This window comes from Myodes glareolus, chromosome 6 (assembly GCF_982192425.1).
Source record: "Myodes glareolus chromosome 6, mMyoGla1.1, whole genome shotgun sequence".
In the NCBI taxonomy this organism is placed as follows: domain Eukaryota; kingdom Metazoa; phylum Chordata; class Mammalia; order Rodentia; family Cricetidae; genus Myodes; species Myodes glareolus.
In genome coordinates, this window is record NC_142031.1 from 23,852,643 (window position 1) to 23,872,542 (window position 19,900).

At 43.5% G+C, this 19,900-nt stretch overlaps 1 protein-coding gene across 6 annotated transcripts; it reads left to right on the plus strand.

The window, feature by feature from the left end:
• Positions 1-8,196: 8,196 nt before the first annotated feature.
• Cnbp (CCHC-type zinc finger nucleic acid binding protein) lies at positions 8,197-19,614 on the plus strand. Of its 6 annotated transcripts, none has more exons than XM_085690606.2 (5): positions 8,197-8,356; positions 16,921-17,058; positions 17,156-17,248; positions 17,405-17,603; positions 18,556-19,614. In XM_085690606.2, the coding sequence occupies exons 2-5, from the start codon at positions 16,935-16,937 to the stop codon at positions 18,671-18,673; spliced, it is 534 nt and encodes a 177-aa protein (XP_085546732.1). In that variant the 5' UTR covers positions 8,197-8,356; positions 16,921-16,934; the 3' UTR covers positions 18,674-19,614. The 6 variants fall into 6 exon arrangements, with proteins under 6 accessions (XP_085546732.1, XP_087763182.1, XP_085546731.1 ...); XM_087907056.1 differs by having other exon boundaries at positions 17,156-17,246; positions 17,397-17,603; XM_085690605.2 differs by having other exon boundaries at positions 17,156-17,246; positions 17,400-17,603.
• Positions 19,615-19,900: the final 286 nt, after the last annotated feature.

Genomic DNA, 19,900 nt, shown 5'->3' on the forward strand with positions numbered 1-19,900 from the left:
GCCGATTTAGGAGGCCAGTAGGTTAGGTAGGTGGCAGGAAGACTGCAAGTTCAAGGCCAACCCCAGCTACTGAGTGAGGACAAGGTCAGCCTTGTAGCTTTAGAGATAGATTGTCTAGGGAGTGTGAGGCCCTAGATTCGATCTTCAGTACTGAAAGAAGAAAAGAGGGAAGGAAGAGTGTTACTCAAACGATCTCTAGAGATTCACCTTTGTTTCATACTTACTTAACTCACACTATTCACATTTACTTAACTCAGCCCTCTGGTAATATCCAAAGCCTTTTTCTTGACATTATTTGTATAGCACAAACATAAATTCTCATACTCTTTGACATCCCAGGCCAACGCCTGTCTTTATGTTCTTGTTTTTGCTTAAGCAGAAATTATAAGAGTCACACATGGCAGGCGGTGGTGTCACATGCCTTCAATCCCAACACTCAAGAGGCAGAGGAAGGTGGATCTATGTGAGTTCAAGGCCAGCCTCAATAACAGAGCGTTCCAGGACAGCCAAGACTCCACAGAGAAACCTTGTCTGGAAAAACCAAAGCGTTGGTGGGGAATCAAGGCAATTGATAACATCTTTAAAAAAAAACATCTTCAAAACAAGATTTCACGTAGCCTAAACTGGCCTGGAATTTGTAATCCTATGGCCTGAGCCTCCTGGGTGCTAAGATACATCACATCCTTCAGCTGCAGCTCTGAGCTCTCTGGCTCAGGGGTGAACTGCTGGGTTGTGCAAAATCACCTTTTTTTGTTTTTTTCAAGACGGGGTTTCTCTGTAGCTTTGGTGCCTGTCCTGGAACTTGCTCTGTAGACCAGGCGGGCCTTGAACTTATAGAGATTTGCGTCTCTCTTCATCCTGAGTGCTGGATTAAAGGTATGCGCCATCACTGCCCAGTGGGCTGTGCAGATTCTTATCCTGAGCCTCATATTGTCGCTAGGCTGGCTCCATCAGTGCAGATCAAGGTGGGCTAGGAGGCCGCTGTGCTGTTATGGCACTCAAGAAGACAGAATTGGTTGCACCAGTTGGGATAGTCCACAGCTTTGATGGCCAGGCATGCAGAATCATGGCTCTTGTTTCTGCCAAGGAGGAAGTGGCGGCCTCTGAGCAGAGAACTAAAAAGAGGCTGCCTGCTACCTAAAAGCACACTGGCTTTGGCTCCTCCAAAGCTCTTTCTCTTTTTCAAAGTCACTTTGTGAGCACTGACTGTACTGGAATAATCAGCATTCCCTGTGGCTGGCTGAAGGATGAGTCAGGATTCTAAATTCTAGCTGCAGAGCTGGGGAAATGGGAACGCCAGGGAAGGGAGACTGTGATGTCACCAGCTTCCCAGGGCTGATCAAAATGCTGGAGAGCATGGGCTGGGTTTGCAGGAAAACAGATGCATTTAAATGCTTAAAATTATCAGGGGAAAGCTTTACTAAGACAAATCTATGAGCTTTTGACATCTGCCCTCAAGCAGGTAGGAGCTTTGACATCTCCAGTTAAGGTATACTGCAGTGTGGTGGGAAGCCAGAAAGACCTGCCCTACTGAAGAGTGGTTCTGTGGTTCTGGTCAGTCCCTTTTGACCCTTAAACCTCTAAATAAAATGGTTTGACTCCTTTCTGACCGAAATAAAATATCCTGCAGGCACAAAGTGATGCAGAATAGATGACAGCTGCCAAGTGTGCTGGCTACAGTGACGTCCGCAAGTTCAAAGTAACGGACGCCCTCACTTTACCAGTTGCACACACTCACATTCCAGCGATTCTTGAGCAATTCCTAAACTTTGTAACACTTTGGAAAATAGTATTCATTAAGACAGAAACGTATAATCTTATGTGATTGTGATGGCTGATCGTGTTTAGAATTGCCTCGAGAGTCCTCTCCAGGGGTATTTGTGAGGTGCTTCTGGAGAGGTTTCTCTGAGATGGAATGCCGACCCTGAAGTATGGGAGGCACCATCCTGTGGGCAAGGGTTCTGGACTGAATCCAAAGGAGAAAGTGAGCTGAGCACCAGCATCCATTTCTGTCTTACCCCCCACCCCTCGCGGGACTGTGAATGCATAGGCTTGTGTTCTCACGACTTCCTTGATTGGATGGACCATACCCTCACACTCTGAATCAACGGAAACTCTTCTTTCCCAAGCTGCTTTTTTTCTTGGCGGTGAGAAAAGTAACCAATACCCTGCCAGAGGACTGGTGATTCAGAATATGTATGTAATACATCTTGGAGCCCAGTGTAATGGATCATGCTTTTAATCCCCTCATTGGGAGAAAGATATAGGAGGATCTCTGTGAGTTCCAGGCTGGCCCTTAGTAACAGAGATCCTCCTTCTCATAATTTAAAAAATGGCTGGGAAGGAGTCACACCATACAACAGGGCTCACATAGGAGTTTATTGGAAGAGGAGAGACAAGGGGCAGAAAAGGGGACAGAGAAGGGATCAGAAAGAAGGGCAAGAGTGTTTAAAGAGAGAGAAGGAGAGAGAGATGGGAGGTGGACAAGGCCCACCTTTTAAAAGGGAACTTAACGAACGAGCACAGGGGCTGCCCTTAGCGGCTGCAGCTGAGGACGTATCCTGTCAGGACCCTGAAAGCAGGTCAATACAGACGCCTGAACACTTCTGCCTCTGCCTCCCGAGTGCTAAGATTACCACCATGCTCGGCTTGAATCACATTTTAAAGGATACATTTTTTAGGAGTGGAGCTGAGTTGATGGCCTAGTGAATAAACTGTGGTTTTGTGAACATTCAGGATGTGTTTGAAGCTGGTTCCCTCTCATTCTGACCTTGACAGATTATTTAAGATCTCTGAACATTTTCCTTCTGGGGATAATGAGAATTTACAAAAGTTTTGTGAGAACTTTTTTTTTTTTTTTTTTGGTTTTGTGAGACAGGGTTTCTCTGTAGCTTTGGAGCCTGTCCTGAAACTAGCTCTTGTAGACCAGGCTGGCCTTGAACTCATAGAGATCTGCCTGCCTCTGCCTCCTGAGTACTGGGATTAAAGGTGTGCTCCTCCACCACCCGGCAGTTTTGTGAGAATTTATCAAAAAGTTTTTAAAATGCCTGGCACAGCTGGGCACGGTGGTGCATATCTGTGACCCCAGTAATTGGGGAGGTAGAGACCGGAAGATCAGGCGTCCTAACTTATCTTGGCTCTGTAGCAAGTTTGAGTCCACCATAAGGCTATAGGAAACCTTGTCTTAAAAACAAAAGAGGGCCAAGTGATGGTGGTTCATGCCAGGTGGATCTCTGTGAGTTCGAGGCCACCCTAGTCTACAGAGAGAGTTCCAGGAGAGCCAAGGGTACACAGAGATACCCTGTCTTGAAAAAAAGAGAAACAAACAAACAAATAAATGGGCTGGGTGTGAGAGCATAAGCCTCTAATCCCAGAACTAGGAAGCTGGGGTAGGTCCTAAACCAGTCTGATCTATACAGTGAGTTCCAGGCTAGCCAGTGTTACATAGTGAGATCCTGAATCTAAAACAACTTATATCGAAACCTCGGACAACTGGTAATGGTGACACATGCTGGCAGGTTAACCTGAAGAGATGGAGGTGAGAGGATCATGAGTTCAAGGCCTGCCTGGGCTACACCTTTGCCAGGACTGACGGAGGAAAAGACAGAGCTCTATGAGTTTTGGAGATGTTTAAAAATGAATTACGTGCGTGTGTCTTCATGGGAGTATGTGTATGTGAGTCTGCACTAGTGAGAAGGGCCTGGGATCCTTGCTGTTGGAGTCCAGCAGCTGTGATCTGGGAACTGAACTGGTCCTCTGCAAGAGCAGTGCACACCCTGTCTAGTCCTCCTGCCGCCTCTCTAGCCCTGAGTTCGTTCTGTTTTTCTGAGGCAGGTTCTCACCTTGTTGACCTACTTGGAACTCCTCCTGAAGGTCCGGCTGGCCTTGAATTCCTGGTAAACTTCTGTCCTCGGCTTCTCGACTGTGGGAGCTTAGGTGTGCTCTACCACACCCAACTCTGATTTCTTTTCCAGGTTTTAGTTTAGGCCTTGTGTTTCTGCTTTGGAGATGTACTTGAGTCAGAAACATCAATTTATTCTCCTCATCCTTAGCCATGTGCTTTCCAAATAAAGTTCTAGCAGTTTCTCAGAAAGCACAAAGGAGGAAGTCCTATGTATCAGCTCAGTCTGACAGCAGAATATGAGGCTTGTGTTATGCAGGTGGGCACTGAAGTGGAAAGGAAGAGTTAGCAAGTACAACTGTTAACTGTGACCCAGTTTAAGAACTCACCCCTGCTGAGTCAGCATTTCAGCGGGTCATCTCTCAAACACTCAATACTCTCTTACGGCCCTTGTTAATACGTCAGGTCTTCAAGAGCAAGGTCTAGATGATAACTAATTACCTTTGTTACCTGCGTAACACTGGACACAAAGTCTGACTAACATGAACAGGGAAGGAGGAAAAGGTCAAACATATTCCCAAGGCCAGAGAGACTGTGATAGGAGTCCTTTCTTCCAGTACCGATAGCTTAATGGTTTAATTACATTTTATTTATATATTTTTGTATGTATATACTTGTGCATGTTTGGGATACTCTAGTACATGAGTGGAGGTTAAAGAACATGTTCGGAGTTCATTCTTTTCTTCTAACATGTGGTCTCCAGAAATCAAGGCAGGCAGCAAACACTGTTACTTGCTGAACTGTCTTGGTGATCTACAGCTTAGCTTTTGATAAAGCTGGTTTTTTTTTTCCTTCCTTATTTTTAAACATTTCTAGTGAAACAGGTGGTCATATTCAGGAAATACAAGTTAGCTCCATTACAGATCTATTTGCCAATATCCTAATGCCTCATGACCAGTCTGGTGTCATGAATAGTGAGAATTACAGAAAGTTGGATGCCAAGTGTAGAGTCATCAGCTGTCACACTGACACACCCAGCTGAAATCAGTTTTTCTTATAAGGAACAGTCCCTCTCTGGGCCTAAGAATAAGATCAAACATTCTATGTGCGATTGTATTTAGAATGGTAAGTTTAAAAAAAGCCATAAAGTTATAATTTAGCCTGATACAGTGTTGCACACTTTTAATATCAGAAAGAAAGAGGCAAAGGCAAACAGATCTGTGTGAATTTGAGGCCAACCAAGACTACATAATGAGACACTGTCTCAAAAGCAAAAACAGTTATGGTTCTCCTATGCTGGGAAATGAGGTGCACCCAGTCTGGACTTGGATATAACTTTGACTTATACATGATCACTGCTTAAACTTAAGAAGGTGATGCTTGTCTGCAATTGCTTTATCTCAAGGCTGGATGCGGTGGTGTGTGCCTGTAACCCCAGCACTTGGGCAATGGAAGCAGGAGGACCAAGAATTCAAAGTCATCTTTGGCTACCTAGGGAGTTTGAAACCATCCTGTGCTTGGAGACCTGGTCTCAAACAGACAAGAAGACACAAAGATAGGAGGAAAGTAAAGATCGAAATAAAACCTGCCACTTTACTACTGGTAGGTCTGATGTTACAGCTTACTCAACTGCTAAGGATTTAATCAACATGGCTGGAAATGTGATCTTTTTATGCTGACTACGAAAACATTTTTATGCTTCATCATTTTTGTTTAAAAGCTTAAAAATAGCACTGGTTCTTAAAATCATGCATTCATGTGTTGATAATTGTCACCGTTTTTTATTAACACTGTATTAAACACGAACTGCTAAATGCTTTGCAATGATGAGTAGTGGTGATTTGAATCTAGGTTTCATGTCTCTCGATCATTCATAGCCTTGGAATTGAAAAGATAACTGAGAAGGTATCCTAGGCAAAAACTGTAGTTCAAGCCAGGTAGTGGTGCATGTCTTTGATCCCAGCACTTGGGAGGCAGGGGAAGGCAAATCTCTAAATTCAAGGCCAGCCTGGACTACAGAGACATGTTCCAGCATAGCCAGGCCTACACGGAGAAGCCCTGTCTCAAAAAAACCAAAGAAAAAAAATGAATAAATAAAAATAAAACAAACAAACAAACAAACAAAAGCAGTAGCTCAAGCCTTCCTAGCTATCAAAAGAATGAAGAGTACTAGCATGGGATCTTTATCTGTTTTACCTTTTACATTTTTTAGACTTATTTTAATTTTATGTGTATGGACGTTTTGTTACATTCATGTCTGTGTAACAAATTGGTACAGTGTCTGTGGAGGCAAAAAGAAAGTTTTGGATCATTTGGAATTGGAGTTATAGATGATTATGGCATGCCATGTGGGTGCTGGGAGTTGAGTCTGGGTCCTCTGGAAGACCAGCCAGTGTTCTTTATAGCTGAGCTGTCTCTTCAGACCCTTTGTTTTGGTACTGGGTATTGGAAACCAGGATCTCACACATATCAACCACTCTACCATTGAGACCATATCCCCAGCCTGGCATTCAACTTCCATAGATTTCTGCATTCAGCTTAAAAAAAAAAAAGATTTATGAAGCCGGGCATGGTGGTGCAAGTTTATAATCCCAGAACTCTGAAGGTAGATGCAGGTGGATCTCAGTGAGTTCAAGGCCAGCCTGGTCTATATAGTGAATTCCAGGACAACCAGGGCTATGTAGAGAGACTCTGCCTCCAACAAAAACAACAAAGATCTATGTGTCTGAGTGTATTTATGTGCACCTTCTAAGACAGAGGACATTAGCCTTCTCTAGGACTGGAGTTACAGGTAGTTAGTAGTTAGTTGTATGAACTAAATTCTGGGCCTCTGCAAGAGCATTATATGGATTTTCTTTTTCTTTTCTTTTTTATTTTCCAAGACAGGGTTTCTCTGTGTAGCCAGGGCTTCAGGGCTGTCCTGGAACTCACTCTGTAGACTAGCAGACCAGGATGGCCTGGAACTCACAGATTCGCTCTCCTCTGCCTCCTGAGTGCTGGGATTAAGGTGCACACCACCACCCCCTGACTTTGTTTTGTTTTTGAGATAAGGTCTCACTATGGTTGAAGGTTTTGTTTGGTGAAGCTGGAGATGAAATCCAGAGCTTTGTGCAAGCAAGGTAAATGCTCAACTACTAAATTGAATTTTCACCCCAAGAGTCTTGTCATGTAGTCATGCTGGTCTGGATCTTGCTGTGTTCAAGTATAAACTTGAACTGACAGAGATTCTAATGCCTCTACTGCCCAAGTGCAAGAGATTAAAAGTGTGTGCTACCATGCCTGGCCTGCAAGTGCTCTTAACTATTAAGTCATTTCTGCAGGCCCATAGTTAAGTTTAAAGAGTAAGTCATTAGTGGGAACAGAGTCCACTCTGGGACACAGCAGTCACAATATGGCTAACCCTGGTAAGTGTATTAATATTTACACAAATTTAGTTCCTTTTAGAACTCATGAGACTTGAGAATGTTCCACGTTTTTTCCTTGTTTGTATTAGAAACTCATTCAAAAATCGGATAGAGTTCTAGAATGTTTTAGTTTACATAGAACAACTTTTTGGGGGTGGGGTGACAGTACTGGGGAGCAAATCCAGGACCTAAAATGAAAACTTACATGAAAGTCTTCTGGTTTGAAGGCCTTTTGACTGATTACACACAGAATCTCTATTGGAGACACCACCAAATTAAAACTAAAGGTCATTCCTGAAAGGGACAGCCCAGGCCAGTGACTTTCCTGGCCTCCTCTCTAACCCAGAAATCCTAGGGATGTCACTCAAGACGTGTCATAAGGAATGCTGTGACACAGATCTCAGTAGTAGTACCCTACCACCATCTTCACCCTCATTAGGCATTTTCATTTAGGAGGACTGCCAGGGGCACTAGCAGCGCGATGTCGAGTTATACTCAGAAGGCACAAAATCAAACGCATCTCATGGGCCATAATGGTGGCCACAGCCACTTCTATGACCAGGCTACTACGTACGACCTTCCCCCAAACTTAAGTGTGTGTTCTGGAAACTTGGCCTCCTGGGGGCCACCGGTTTAGGGGATGCCGGCTCCCGCAAGCCGCGACCACTGCCCAGGACAGTCCCCTTGAATACGGCTGGCAGGAGCGGTCACTCCGGGCTGGGGAAAGCCACCAAACTTGGAGGGACGAACCGCCCTAAAGAGAGCAGCGGGCAAGCCCTAGAGCTCCGGAACCCAGCTCCAGGCGGGAAGCCACGCGCGGGGCAGCCGGAAGAGGCGGAGCGCGGAGGCGGAGCCTGCCCCGCCCCACACCGCCCTCGCGCTAGACCGCGCTCCCCGCGGGCGCTTCTGATTGGCCGGCCCCGTTCCCTGCGCTGATTGGACGCGTGGGCGAGGCGGAGGCGAGCCGTGCGCAGCGGCGTGTGTGGGGCCGTGTGCAGACCCGCGTGTGGCGCAGGCAAGGACTCTGAAAATAAACAGCCGCTGCTTTGCGAGTCGTGTTCCAGGGCCTGCGTCCGAGTCTCCACCGCTGTGGGCAGCTCAGACGCCGAAGGTGAGGGTTGGGGATGTAAACCGCGCCGCGGAGGTCGCGGAGTTGGCGTGGCCGAGACCGACAGGGGGGCCGGAGCTGCGAGGCGCGATGGCGGCCGCACCTTGGCCTGCTCCCTGCTGCGTCAGGCGCGGGGCTCGGCCTGTCTGCCTCCTGGGCCTTGGTTTCCGGCCGGCCGCGGTCGGGCGACCGTCCTGGCTGCTCAGCGGCGCGGGAACTGAGAACCGGTGCGTGGGGGGCCTCGCTCGGCGCCCACGTTCGCGCAGGCCGCAGGCGAGCGGCGACGAGGCCCGGCGCCCTTGGGACTGAGGCGGAGAGGGTCGCGCGCGGGCCTAGCGCCCGGGGCCAATGTGGCGGGAAGTCCTGGAACGAGGCGGTGTGCAGGGAAGGGCGTCCGGGCGCGGGGGAGGTCTGTAGGCCGACCGCCGGGTGGAGGCCTGGTGGGCCATGTGCCAGCGGCTGCGGGGCCTCAGGAGCCGGCCCGTGACGAAGCCCGCGCACGCCCCTGTAAAGACTCCGGAGTCGGGATTCGGTTCTCTAGATTGCCAACCTTTATTCCTCTTGATTTCTTGTAGTTTTCATTATAAACGGCTTACTCTACGCCGGTGCTCAAGCCGCTTTCTCCTGAATCGATAAGATTCAAGTTTTAGGTCCTTGGACTCTGATGGGGTGGCCGGAGGTGGGAAGGGTTCCCAGTTTGTCAGGCCCTAAGGCCATCCCGGCGGCAGAAGTCGTTGCCAGTGTTTCTCGGATTAAACGGATATAAATTACAGCGGGCCTCGGAAGTAGAATTGGCAGAGGTGAATCTAGATTCTCATTAGCGTGGAAACCTACTTTAGAACGGTCTAATCGCCCCCACTTGGGTTTGGGTGCTGATTTTGTAGGTAAATCTTTAGCCTGTTGCCACATGTCAAGCACATGGCCTCAACTATCAGGCACTTCCAGAGGAAGTGACTACAGACGGCCTGTAGGTGGGGGCGGGGGTCCTGGAAAGGAAACCCCGCACAGCAATCGTCCGATTTCAAGTTTTTGCAATATTATCGAGGACACAAAACAGGCAAGACACTGAGCTTGTCTGCATTACTGTAAAAGGCAGTTAAGTTAGCTCCATTTTGTTTCTAAGTTTAAGGAGATAAAAATCCCCATTCCTATTTTGGAGAGATTTACGCCAATGATTTAATCGTTGGATTGAATTTTTCTCAAGTTTGTTAGCCATTTGCGCCTATATATTGAGTGTAAGGTTGTTCAGTTTTAAAAAGATGCATGAACTGTGGTTCTTACCGCCCCCCCCCCAATTTTTTAGTTCTGAAAAACAATTTTAAAGAATCAACTGGTTAAAGTGCAAGCTTATTAAGCTGTAACCCCCGTAGTTCTATCTGCTTTTTTTTTTCAGCTTGTTAACCTTACTTCTTGTCTACAAGGAACTCTGTGTATGCTGTACTACTATAAAGGGAATAGGTTATTGGAATCCCAAGGGCTAAATTAAGGGCTTAATTTTACCCCCAAATTACAGCTCCTGGCAAACAGTTTATAAAAACCTAACAGTGCTCTATCTTTGTACTTGCCTCCTTCGTATTAAAAAAAAATCTTGTATTTGAATTATTTCGTTTCATACTGATAGCAAGAGATAATTTATTTTATTTTAAACAGTGTGCAATCTGTAAAATTTTAAATCAAATGAATGGAAGACCAAGGGCTTTTATATTCTGACAATTAAACAACTGCAATGAGTAAAATAGTAACTTTTAAAGTATTAAAAACTTTGTAATTATTTATGCGATTCTTTTGGACTTTTAGAACCTGATAAAAATTATCTAGTAAATAAATCACTGCTGGAATGCTCCATAAGGTAAATACTTACCCTGAGAGTTTGCATTTCTCATCATAGCCTCCTAACAGTAAGTTGAGAGCCAGAAGACTAATACCGAGGCATCGTGGCCAGCTATGTGGAGAATGCTCTTTTCCATACTGCCTCACTTAATAAGGGCTCTTATTCTGGCAGTGTCTAATTTCAGGTTGTTAAAGACATGGGATAATAAAGTGAACTTAGGCCTCTAAGGTAGATTACAAATAGGGCTCTGTATATTAGAAATACAAACCAGGGGTGGTGATACAGGATTGTAAATAAATTTGAGGCCTGCCTAGGCAACAGAGTAAAGTTGTCTCATAGGGCAGGGAACTCAGGAGGCTGAGGTCTGTCTCTCAATTTGAGGACAGCCTCCTATATCTAATAAATTTCAGACTAGCAAAGGCTGCCTGAGACCCTATTGCCACAAGGGGTGGGGAGTGGAAGGAATACAAAAATTACAATAATCATCTGGAGTTGACTCCGTAGTTAGAAATGAGTGTATTAGTGAAATTAAGTTGCTAGTGTTTGTGTTGACACTCAGGTTTAAGGAGAAAAAAGAATTTTGGCTTAAAAATCAAGACATCTCTTGTGAATAAATTTCAAATAACTATTTGGAGTCATAGCAGTCCTTTTGGTTTTTTGAGACAGGGTTTCTCTGTAGTTTTGAAGCCTGTCCTGGCTCTTGTAGATCAGGCTGGCCTCGAACTCAAAGAGATTGGCCTATCTCTGCCTCCCAAGTGCTGGGATTAAAGGAGTTGTAACAGTCTAAACTGTAGTTTTTATTCTAAAAGAGTGAATACTTTGTGCATTGGAATTCAGATAATATATAAGAAACATGTATGTGCATCCTTCTCACCACTTTATCAATTAGCTTAATTCTGCAGAGACTTAGAGGCTGACTGCTGACATCTTGTTAGTACTAGGGTTTACCTGTTTGACTTAAGTAAGTCACTTGTTTTCTGATTTTTTTAAAATTTTATTTTTTATTTATTTTTTGTCTTTTGTTTAATTTTAATGAGACTGGTTCTCTGTGTGTCCCTCACTGTCCTGGAACTCACTGCAAACCAGGCTGGCATCCAGCTCAGATAATGCCTGCCTCTGCCTCCCAAGTGCTGGGATTAAAGGCGTGTGTCACCATGCCTGGCCACCCTGTTCCCTTATTAAAGGGGAGCAAGGATACATTAACTTGGAGAGTTATTAACATAATAGATAATATTTATGGGTGACAGACTATTAATCAAGACTTTGTACAGGTAGCCAGGACAGACAAGAGTGGATGTAATTAACCAAGGTCAGGTAGTGAATTGTTATCCTGGTTGCCAGAATCAGGTAACACAAGATTGTATCTTGTTTTCCTTTTATTATATCTAGTTTATTACAACAACAGAGTGTGTGGTATGTGGTACCAAGCCAATTTACTGGAGCATAATACTAAGCGGGCATATTCAGAGATCAAGAACTGCGCTATGGTCTCAGTATAGTATCCCTGATTAGGCAGGGATAACCCCATGCTTGGGAAAAATTGATCTAAAGCATACAAGCGAATGTAAACCATTGTGCCAGGAAAGCCAGATGAAATAGTAAAGATAGCTCAATATACACCATTCTTGGTGAGTACCATGTTTCTCTTCGGTATTCTTGTTACATAATATGAATGCATTTCCTAAGAGGTAGTTAGGGTTATTTTTTTTCCTGTGTTGAGGTTGGCACTCTACCATTGAGCTACATCTTCAGCCTAGAGACTGTTTTATTAGAATTCCTGTTAGCTTTGACTGTGTATACAGTTAAATAATGCATTTGCTGGGTGATTTTTTTTTTTTTTTGGTTTTTCTGTTTGTTGTGCTTTGGAAGCCTGTTCTGGAACTAGCTCTTATAGACCTGGCTGGCCTCAAATTCACAGAGATCTGTCTACCTCTCTGCCTCCTGAATGCTGGGATCCAAGGCGTGTGCCACCACTGCCCGGTTTAGTTTGCTGGTTTTGATATAAAAATGTGTTATTGAAAATAAAGATAAATAGCTATAAAGTCTGTCAATCTGTAAAACCACCAATAAAGCCTTTTAGTTTTGCATACTGGCCTTTTAAGTGAATCTTTTCCAAACTTAATCTGACAGTTGTTCACTATTTTTTGAGTGGCAAGTCTTACCATATCTTTAGCTGTAGTTTGTGCCATGACACTGATACTTAGACTTGAGGCATAGAGTGGCACAAAAATCAGCTCAGCAGGTAAAGGTATTTATGGCACAAATCAGTTACCTGAGTTTGATTCCTGGAATCCGTGTGAAGGTTGAGAGAAATGACATGGAAGTGGTCTTCTGACTGCAGGATGTGTCCTGCCCTGCCCCCCCCCCATACATTTTTTTGTGTATGCCAACATGAGTTCATGTGTGCCATGTATTCACTTTCTATCTAGAGGATAGAAAGTATCAGACGCTCGGCTAGAGGAATAAGTGATCTTAACCACTGAGTCATCTCCAGTCCATCTGTGTAAGGCATCTGTCTCCCTATCTCTCCCCCTTTTTTTAGACAATGTTTCATGTAGCCAAGGCTGGCCTTGAACTGATCCTCCTGCCTCTGCCTCCCAAGTACTGAGATTGCAAGCCAGTACTACCATATCTGGCTTTATTTTTCTATAATTCTAGGGGGTTTTTTTTAAAAAAAAATTTTTTATAAGACTTATTTATTATGTGTAGAGTATTCTGTCTGCATGTATGCCTGCAGGTCAGAAGAGGACACCAGATTTCATTGCGGATGGTTGTGAGCCACCATGTGGTTGCTGGATTTTGAACTCAGGACCTCTGGAAGAACAGTCAGTGCTCTTAACTATCTCTCCAGCCCTCTATAATTATAATTTTGAAAAAGATACGTGGTTTCTAGTAGTTGGAATTCAACCTGCATTTCTGGGAAACTTTGTCCCTTTCATTTAGGAACTTGATTTCAAAGTAAGAAACTTGAGTTTGTGTAGTTAGTGCCACACTAATCTGCACTACTCCCGAGTTCAGTATATCTGTAAATAGCCTGACTTGAAGACTTAGGATAACTTGATTGTACGGGACTCATAAAGCTTTAACATAAGTTTGAAACTGAGCCGCTGGGCTGGAGAGATGCTCAGTGGTTAGGAGCATTGGCTGCTCTTCCAAAGGTCCTGAGTTCAATTCCTGGCAACTACATGGTGGCTCACAACCATCTGTAATGGGGTCTGATGCCTCTTCTGGCCTGCAGACATACACACAGACAGAATATTGTATACATAATAAATAAATATTTTTTTTAAAAAAAAGAAAAACTGAGCCACTATAAAGTAAAGGAATCTTGTAGTGGTTCTTACCACAGATGAGTTTTATCATTCCCCTTTTACAAAAGAACTGGAACAGCCACGGTTAGGGGTGGGGAGGGGGTGAAGAGTCATTTGCTTGGAATAGCCCATTTTGCCTTCAAATTCAATTCCAGATTCTCTTTTAGTGGCATTACACCCAAGCTAGTCGTGTCTTTGGGTAACATAACAAGTGCTTAACCTAGTTAACTAGATAAGTGAGACTTAACCATGGTTCTAGAATCATCATGCTGCTGCTAAGATACATCTGTTCTGTTCAGCATAGTTGATTACTAGCCTTTTTTTTTTAGCAAAAGGAATAAAACAAACAGATCTCATAACAGCAGTGTTCTTGTTTTTAGGTTTTTTTTTTCTTTAAGGATATTTATTATGTATACAGTGTTCTGCCTCCATGTGTGTCTGGATGCCAGAAGAGGGCACCAGATCTTCATTACAGATAGTTGTGAGCCACAATGTATGTGGTTGCTGGGAGTTGAACTTGGGGCCTCTGGAAAAACAGTCGGGGCTCTTAACTTCTGAGCCATCTCTCCAGTCCTGAGTTGTTTTTTGTTGGGACCTCACCATGTAACTTAGATTGTTCTAAACATCTAAGACCATCCTGCCACTGACTGTTAATTCTGCTTGCTTGCTCGCTCTATGATTTTTCAAGACAGTTTCTCTGTAGCTTTGGAGCCTGTTCTCGAACTCTGCCTCCCGAGTGCTAGGATTAAAGGTGTGCGCTGCCACCTCCTGGCTTGTACACTCTTTCTGTCTGTCTGTTTCTTTCTCTCGCGCTCTCTCTTTGTTTTGTTTTGTTTTTTCCTGGAACTAGTTCTTGTAGACCAGGCTGGCCTCAAACTCAGAGATCTGCCTGCCTCTGCCTCCCGAGTGCTGGGAGTAAAGGCGTGTGCCACCACCGCCCAGCCTCTCTCTTTTTTTAAGTTTTTATAATTTTGTGTGTGTGTGTGTAGTCCTGAAGATAGGACCCAGGGCTTCAAGAAAGAATGCTAGGCAAGTGCTATACTACAATCCTAGCCAGTATTGTTATTTCATATTGACATTTTGTGTAGCACTTTGAGAGGTCTGAGTTCTTAGAAAAGAATTTGTGTGGCAACTTAAAGTAAGATAGAGACTTGACTGCTGGCTTGTTTTAGTTATCCCTGGTAGAAATTTCTCAACTTCAGGGTTGTTAGATAGTAACTTTTTCCACCTAGAACTTGCTTGGTTTACTCTATATTAGCATGAGTGTGCCATGTGCATACCTAGTGCAAGTGGAGGCCAGAAGAGGGTGACCAGTATTCTGGTACTGGGTCTTTGTTGTTAGTGCTAGGAGCAGAACTCCAGACCTTCCTGACATCAAGTGCTGAGTCATCTTGCCAGCCTGAAGTTAGGCTTTTTATTTATTGATTGATTGGTTGTCTTTTTTTAAGCAGAAACAAGAATTTAATCATTTTTTAAAATATGTATGTATGTATGTATGTATGTATACAATATTCTGTCTGTGTGCCTGCAGACCAGAAGAGGACACCAAACCCTATTACAGATGGTTGTGAGCCACCATGTGGTTGCTGGGAATTGAACTCAGGACCTTTGGAAGAGCAGCCAATGCTTTTAACCTGAGCCATCTCTCCAGCCCTGTGTCTTTGTTTTTTAATTGGAAATGCTCTTATAGAGTGAGCCTTGAGCCCTATTGGAAGCAAAAGCCTGGCTCCTAAAAATCTGCTTGCATAGAATTATACCTGTGATTTGACTTGGAGTAAGACTGAACCTTTAGGGCTGGAGAGATGGCTCAGTGGTTAAGAGCATTGCCTGCTCTTCCAAAGGTCCTGAGTTCAAAATCCAGCAACCACATGGTGTCTCACAACCATCTGTAATGAAGTCTGGTGCCCTCTTCTGGCCTGTAGATATACACACAGACAGAATATTGTATACATAATAAATAAATAAATAAATATTTTTTTAAAAAAAAGACTGAACCTTTAATGAGTACATAATTGAAAAGTACCATCGTAGTAAATGATAATGAACTTATTTAGTGCTTTACTGTTGGTATTTGATTAGATTGGATTGGGTCTATATGAGATAAACAGTTGCACAAAGCAGAAAGTACTTAGGACTTTCCTGCAGTCCCTAAAAGACCTGCTATATAACTGCTATTTAAAGGATCACTATATGATGTGTTGTAGTGATTCAAAGGTGAATTACTCGGCCTCAGCTCTTTAGGAATATGATAAAAGCATTGTGTTAGTGTGATCTGGCAGCTATTAACAAAATATTCTGGATTTTAATACAAATTCCAGTTTAGGAGATGTGTTCAGATTTTCTTATAAACTTAGCATTGAAGTAATGCTTTAAATGTTAGGGGACCGGGGCTGGAGAGATGGCTCAGTGTTTAAGAGCACTGGCTGCTCTTCCAGAGGTCCTGAGTTCAATTCCCAACAACCACATGGTGGCTGACAACCATCTGTAATGAGATCTGGCGCTCTCTTTCTGGCGTGTGGGTATACATAGAGGCAGAATGTTGTATACATAATAAAATCTTTTTTTAAAAAAAGTTAGGGGATTGGAGAGATGGCTTAGTGGTTAAGAGCACTAACTACTCTTCCAGAGGACCCAGGTTCAATTCCCAGCACCCACATTTCAGCTCATAACTGTAATTACATTCTGGGGGACCTGACACCCAATACAAAACACCAATGGACACAACAAAAATAAACTCTTTTAAAAAAATGTTAGTAAAGAATGTGACAAGTGAGAGGGGACTGCAGAGAAGCCTAATAGGTAACAGGTATGAAAGTCATGATTCTCAGCTGTGTTTTTATGAGTAATAGACAAAATCTCTATAAAGACATAACTATGTGTGTGCATATGACGTACTTTGTGAGTTGCCTGGCCAAATTGAGAAGACAGTTTGTGTGCACAGTATCTAAGACTGTTAAGACTGCTGAGTTCACTGGCTGTGGATTAACTTTTGGTTTCAAGTTTTGGGAAAGGATCTGAGTGTGTGTGTGTGTGTGTGTGTGTGTGTGTGTGTATCCGTCCGAGGCTGGCTTACAGCTCAGGATTCTCAGCCACTGTTCTTAGCTTGAATTTAAATTAGTATTTCTTGACAAAAGTAAGCCTCTGTTTTTCTTTTTGTGATTAAGCGTCCTTCGGCACTAGGCACACACAACATTTAAGCTGGCAAAATGCTCAGGTAAAAAATGGAACTGAAATGTTGAGTTATTACTGGGATTATTAACACAAGCATATGTTAATCCATATGCCTCATTATTGTAAGATACAATTTTAGAATTTTTCATTTGCGTATGATATTGGGTATATAAATCAAGAATAAATAGATGGGTGTTATTCTAACCACTATAAAGTAATTCCAGGTGATTAATGTTATTTTTATTATTCCAAAGCTCAAACTGCAGCTATGAGCAGCAACGAATGCTTCAAGTGTGGACGATCTGGCCACTGGGCCAGGGAGTGCCCTACTGGTGGAGGTCGGGGTCGTGGAATGAGAAGCCGTGGCAGAGGTGGTTTTACCTCGGATAGAGGTATTTTTGTCGAATAAAAAATTTGAGGTGCTGCAGAATTCGTTAATACCAAGACTGGCCTGATTATCCCAAATCTTTTTATTTTTGCTCAAAATAGGGTTCCAGTTTGTTTCCTCATCTCTTCCTGATATCTGTTACCGCTGTGGTGAGTCTGGTCATCTTGCCAAGGATTGTGATCTCCAGGAGGATGGTAAGTATTTAACACTTCATACTCTAGGGAGAGGTGTGTGCCTACACATGGCTTTATGTTTCTAGCTTAGAGGGTTTGTAGCATGTGGTTTAAAGTATAGCTTTACTTTGTAAAGGTTTTATAGTCTTGGTCTGCTTCTTTTCCTTATTGTTGAAGCCTGCTATAACTGCGGTAGAGGTGGCCACATTGCCAAGGACTGCAAGGAGCCCAAGAGAGAGCGAGAGCAATGCTGCTACAACTGTGGCAAGCCAGGCCATCTGGCCCGTGACTGTGACCATGCGGATGAGCAGAAGTGCTACTCTTGTGGTGAATTTGGACATATTCAAAAAGACTGCACCAAGGTGAAGTGCTATAGGTGAGTCAATAAGTTGTTGCCTAACTGGGTTTTGATTCTACTGCATGGACTGACTTTGTGGGAGCCTGGTTTGTTTGGATGCTCACCTTTATATACCTGGATGGAGGGGGGAGAGGATCTTGGACTTCCCACAGGGCAGGGAACCCTGACTGCTCTTAGGACTAGAGAGGGAAGCGGAGGTGGGGAGTGGGAAGGAAAAGGGAGGCGGGGAGGAGGTGGAAATTTTTAATAAATTAAGAAAAGTTGTTGCCTAAAAACAAACAAAAAACTCCATTTTGTGTGTGTGTGTGTGTGTGTGTGTGTGTGTGTGTGTGTGTGGCTGTTGTCTGTTAAAGGGAGAGCTTTATCGGTTCATTTGGAAGATTATTTTACTATGTAGTCCAGATGGCTTTTCAACTGAAGGCATTCTTATTCCTTAGCTACCACTCCTGGCAAAGGAAGACTGCATATCTATCCCATCTCATGCCGCCCCCCCCCCCCCCCCCCCCGTTTTCCTCTTTGTGGTACTGGATGTAGGACGTGAGGCTTCAAACCAAACCTAGATAAAGCTGGGTGGTGCACACCTTTAATCCCAGCATTCCAGAGGCAGAGATAAACTGATCTCTGAGTTTGAGGCCAGCCTAGTCTACAAGAGCTAGTTCAGAACAGGCTTCAAAGCTATAGAGAAACCCTGTCTTGAAAAACAAAAGGGGGGGAAAACCTAGATAAAGTGTGCAGTTTGGGCCAGCAAGGGCTTGTTGGATTAAAAGTACTTGTGCATGTCTGTGTTCTGTCCTACATACTACAGTGGAAAGAGGAAGCAAACTTCTGACCTCTGCATTAACATGACTACAAGGGATTTTTAAAAAAAAATCTTGGGCCATAATATCTCCCAAAATGTTTATAGTCTTAAAAATGTTCTCGTGTTAATAGCTTTTTGTTCTGAATTGACTGTTGTTTATTTACTTTTTAGGTGTGGTGAAACTGGTCATGTAGCCATCAATTGCAGCAAGACAAGTGAAGTCAACTGTTACCGCTGTGGCGAGTCAGGGCATCTTGCACGGGAATGCACAATTGAGGCTACAGCCTAATTATTTTCCTTTGTCGCCCCTCCTTTTTCTGATTGATGGTTGTATTATTTTCTCTGAATCCTCTTCACTGGCCAAAGGTTGGCAGATAGAGGCTGTTCCCAGGCCAGTGAGCTTTAACTTGCAGTGTAAAAGGAGGAAAGGGGTGGAAAAAACCGAATTTCTGCATTTAACTACAAAAAAAAAGTTTATGTTTAGTTTGGTAGAGGTGTTATGTATAATGCTTTGTTAAAGAACCCCCTTTCCGTGCCACTGGTGAATAGGGATTAATGAATGGGAAGAGTTCAGTCAGACCAGTAAGCCCTTCTGGGTTTGAGTGTGTTCCCATGTAGGAGGTAAAGCAATTCTGGAAGCATCTGAACTTCCATAAATAACATTAATTTTTAGTATAATGATGGCCTTGGAATGTCTGACCTCAGTAGCTATTAAATAACATCAGTAACATCTGTATCAGGCCCTCATAGAACATACAGTTGAGTGGGAGTAAACTGAAGACACAACGTGTTGATGGCTATGCCAGGGAAATCGGGATAAAAGCCCAACACAGGAGCAGCTTCATCCCATACAGATGGTGATGGCAAAGGTGTAGAACACATTTTTTCAAAGACTAAATCTAAAACCCAGAGTAAACATCGCTCAGAGTTAGCATAATTTGGAGCTATTCAGGAATTGCAGAGAAATGCATTTTCACAGAAATCAAGATGTTATTTTTGTATACTATATCACTTAGAAAACTGTGTTTCATTTGCTGTAATCAGTTTTTAAAAGTCGAATGGAAAAAGCAACTGAAGTCTTAGAAAATAGAAAATGTAATTTTAAAATATTCCAATAAAGCTGGAGGAGGAAGGGGAGTTTGACTAAAGTTCCTTTTGTTTGTTTTAAATTTTCATCAATGTATATAGAACAAAATACCATATTAAAGAGGGGAATGTGGAGGACTGAAAGGTGACAGTTTGGACTTTTCTTTCTGTGCTAAGTAATGTCTTCAGTAAGGAGAAGCTGGTGGCAGAAGAACACAATGGTCCTTGCAGAGCGGTAGAAAATTCTCTGTGGATCCGCTCAATGCTCTGGTCTCATGGGAAAAGGCAGTTGCCACATAAGCTTGGTGGCCTCACTTTGGTTCCAGGATCCATGTAAAGGTGGAAAGAGAACTGACTCCTGAGTTGTTTTGACTTCCATATTTGCAAAAAGAAAATTCTCTTGATTTGCTCTTAGGTCTGTGTTTACTCA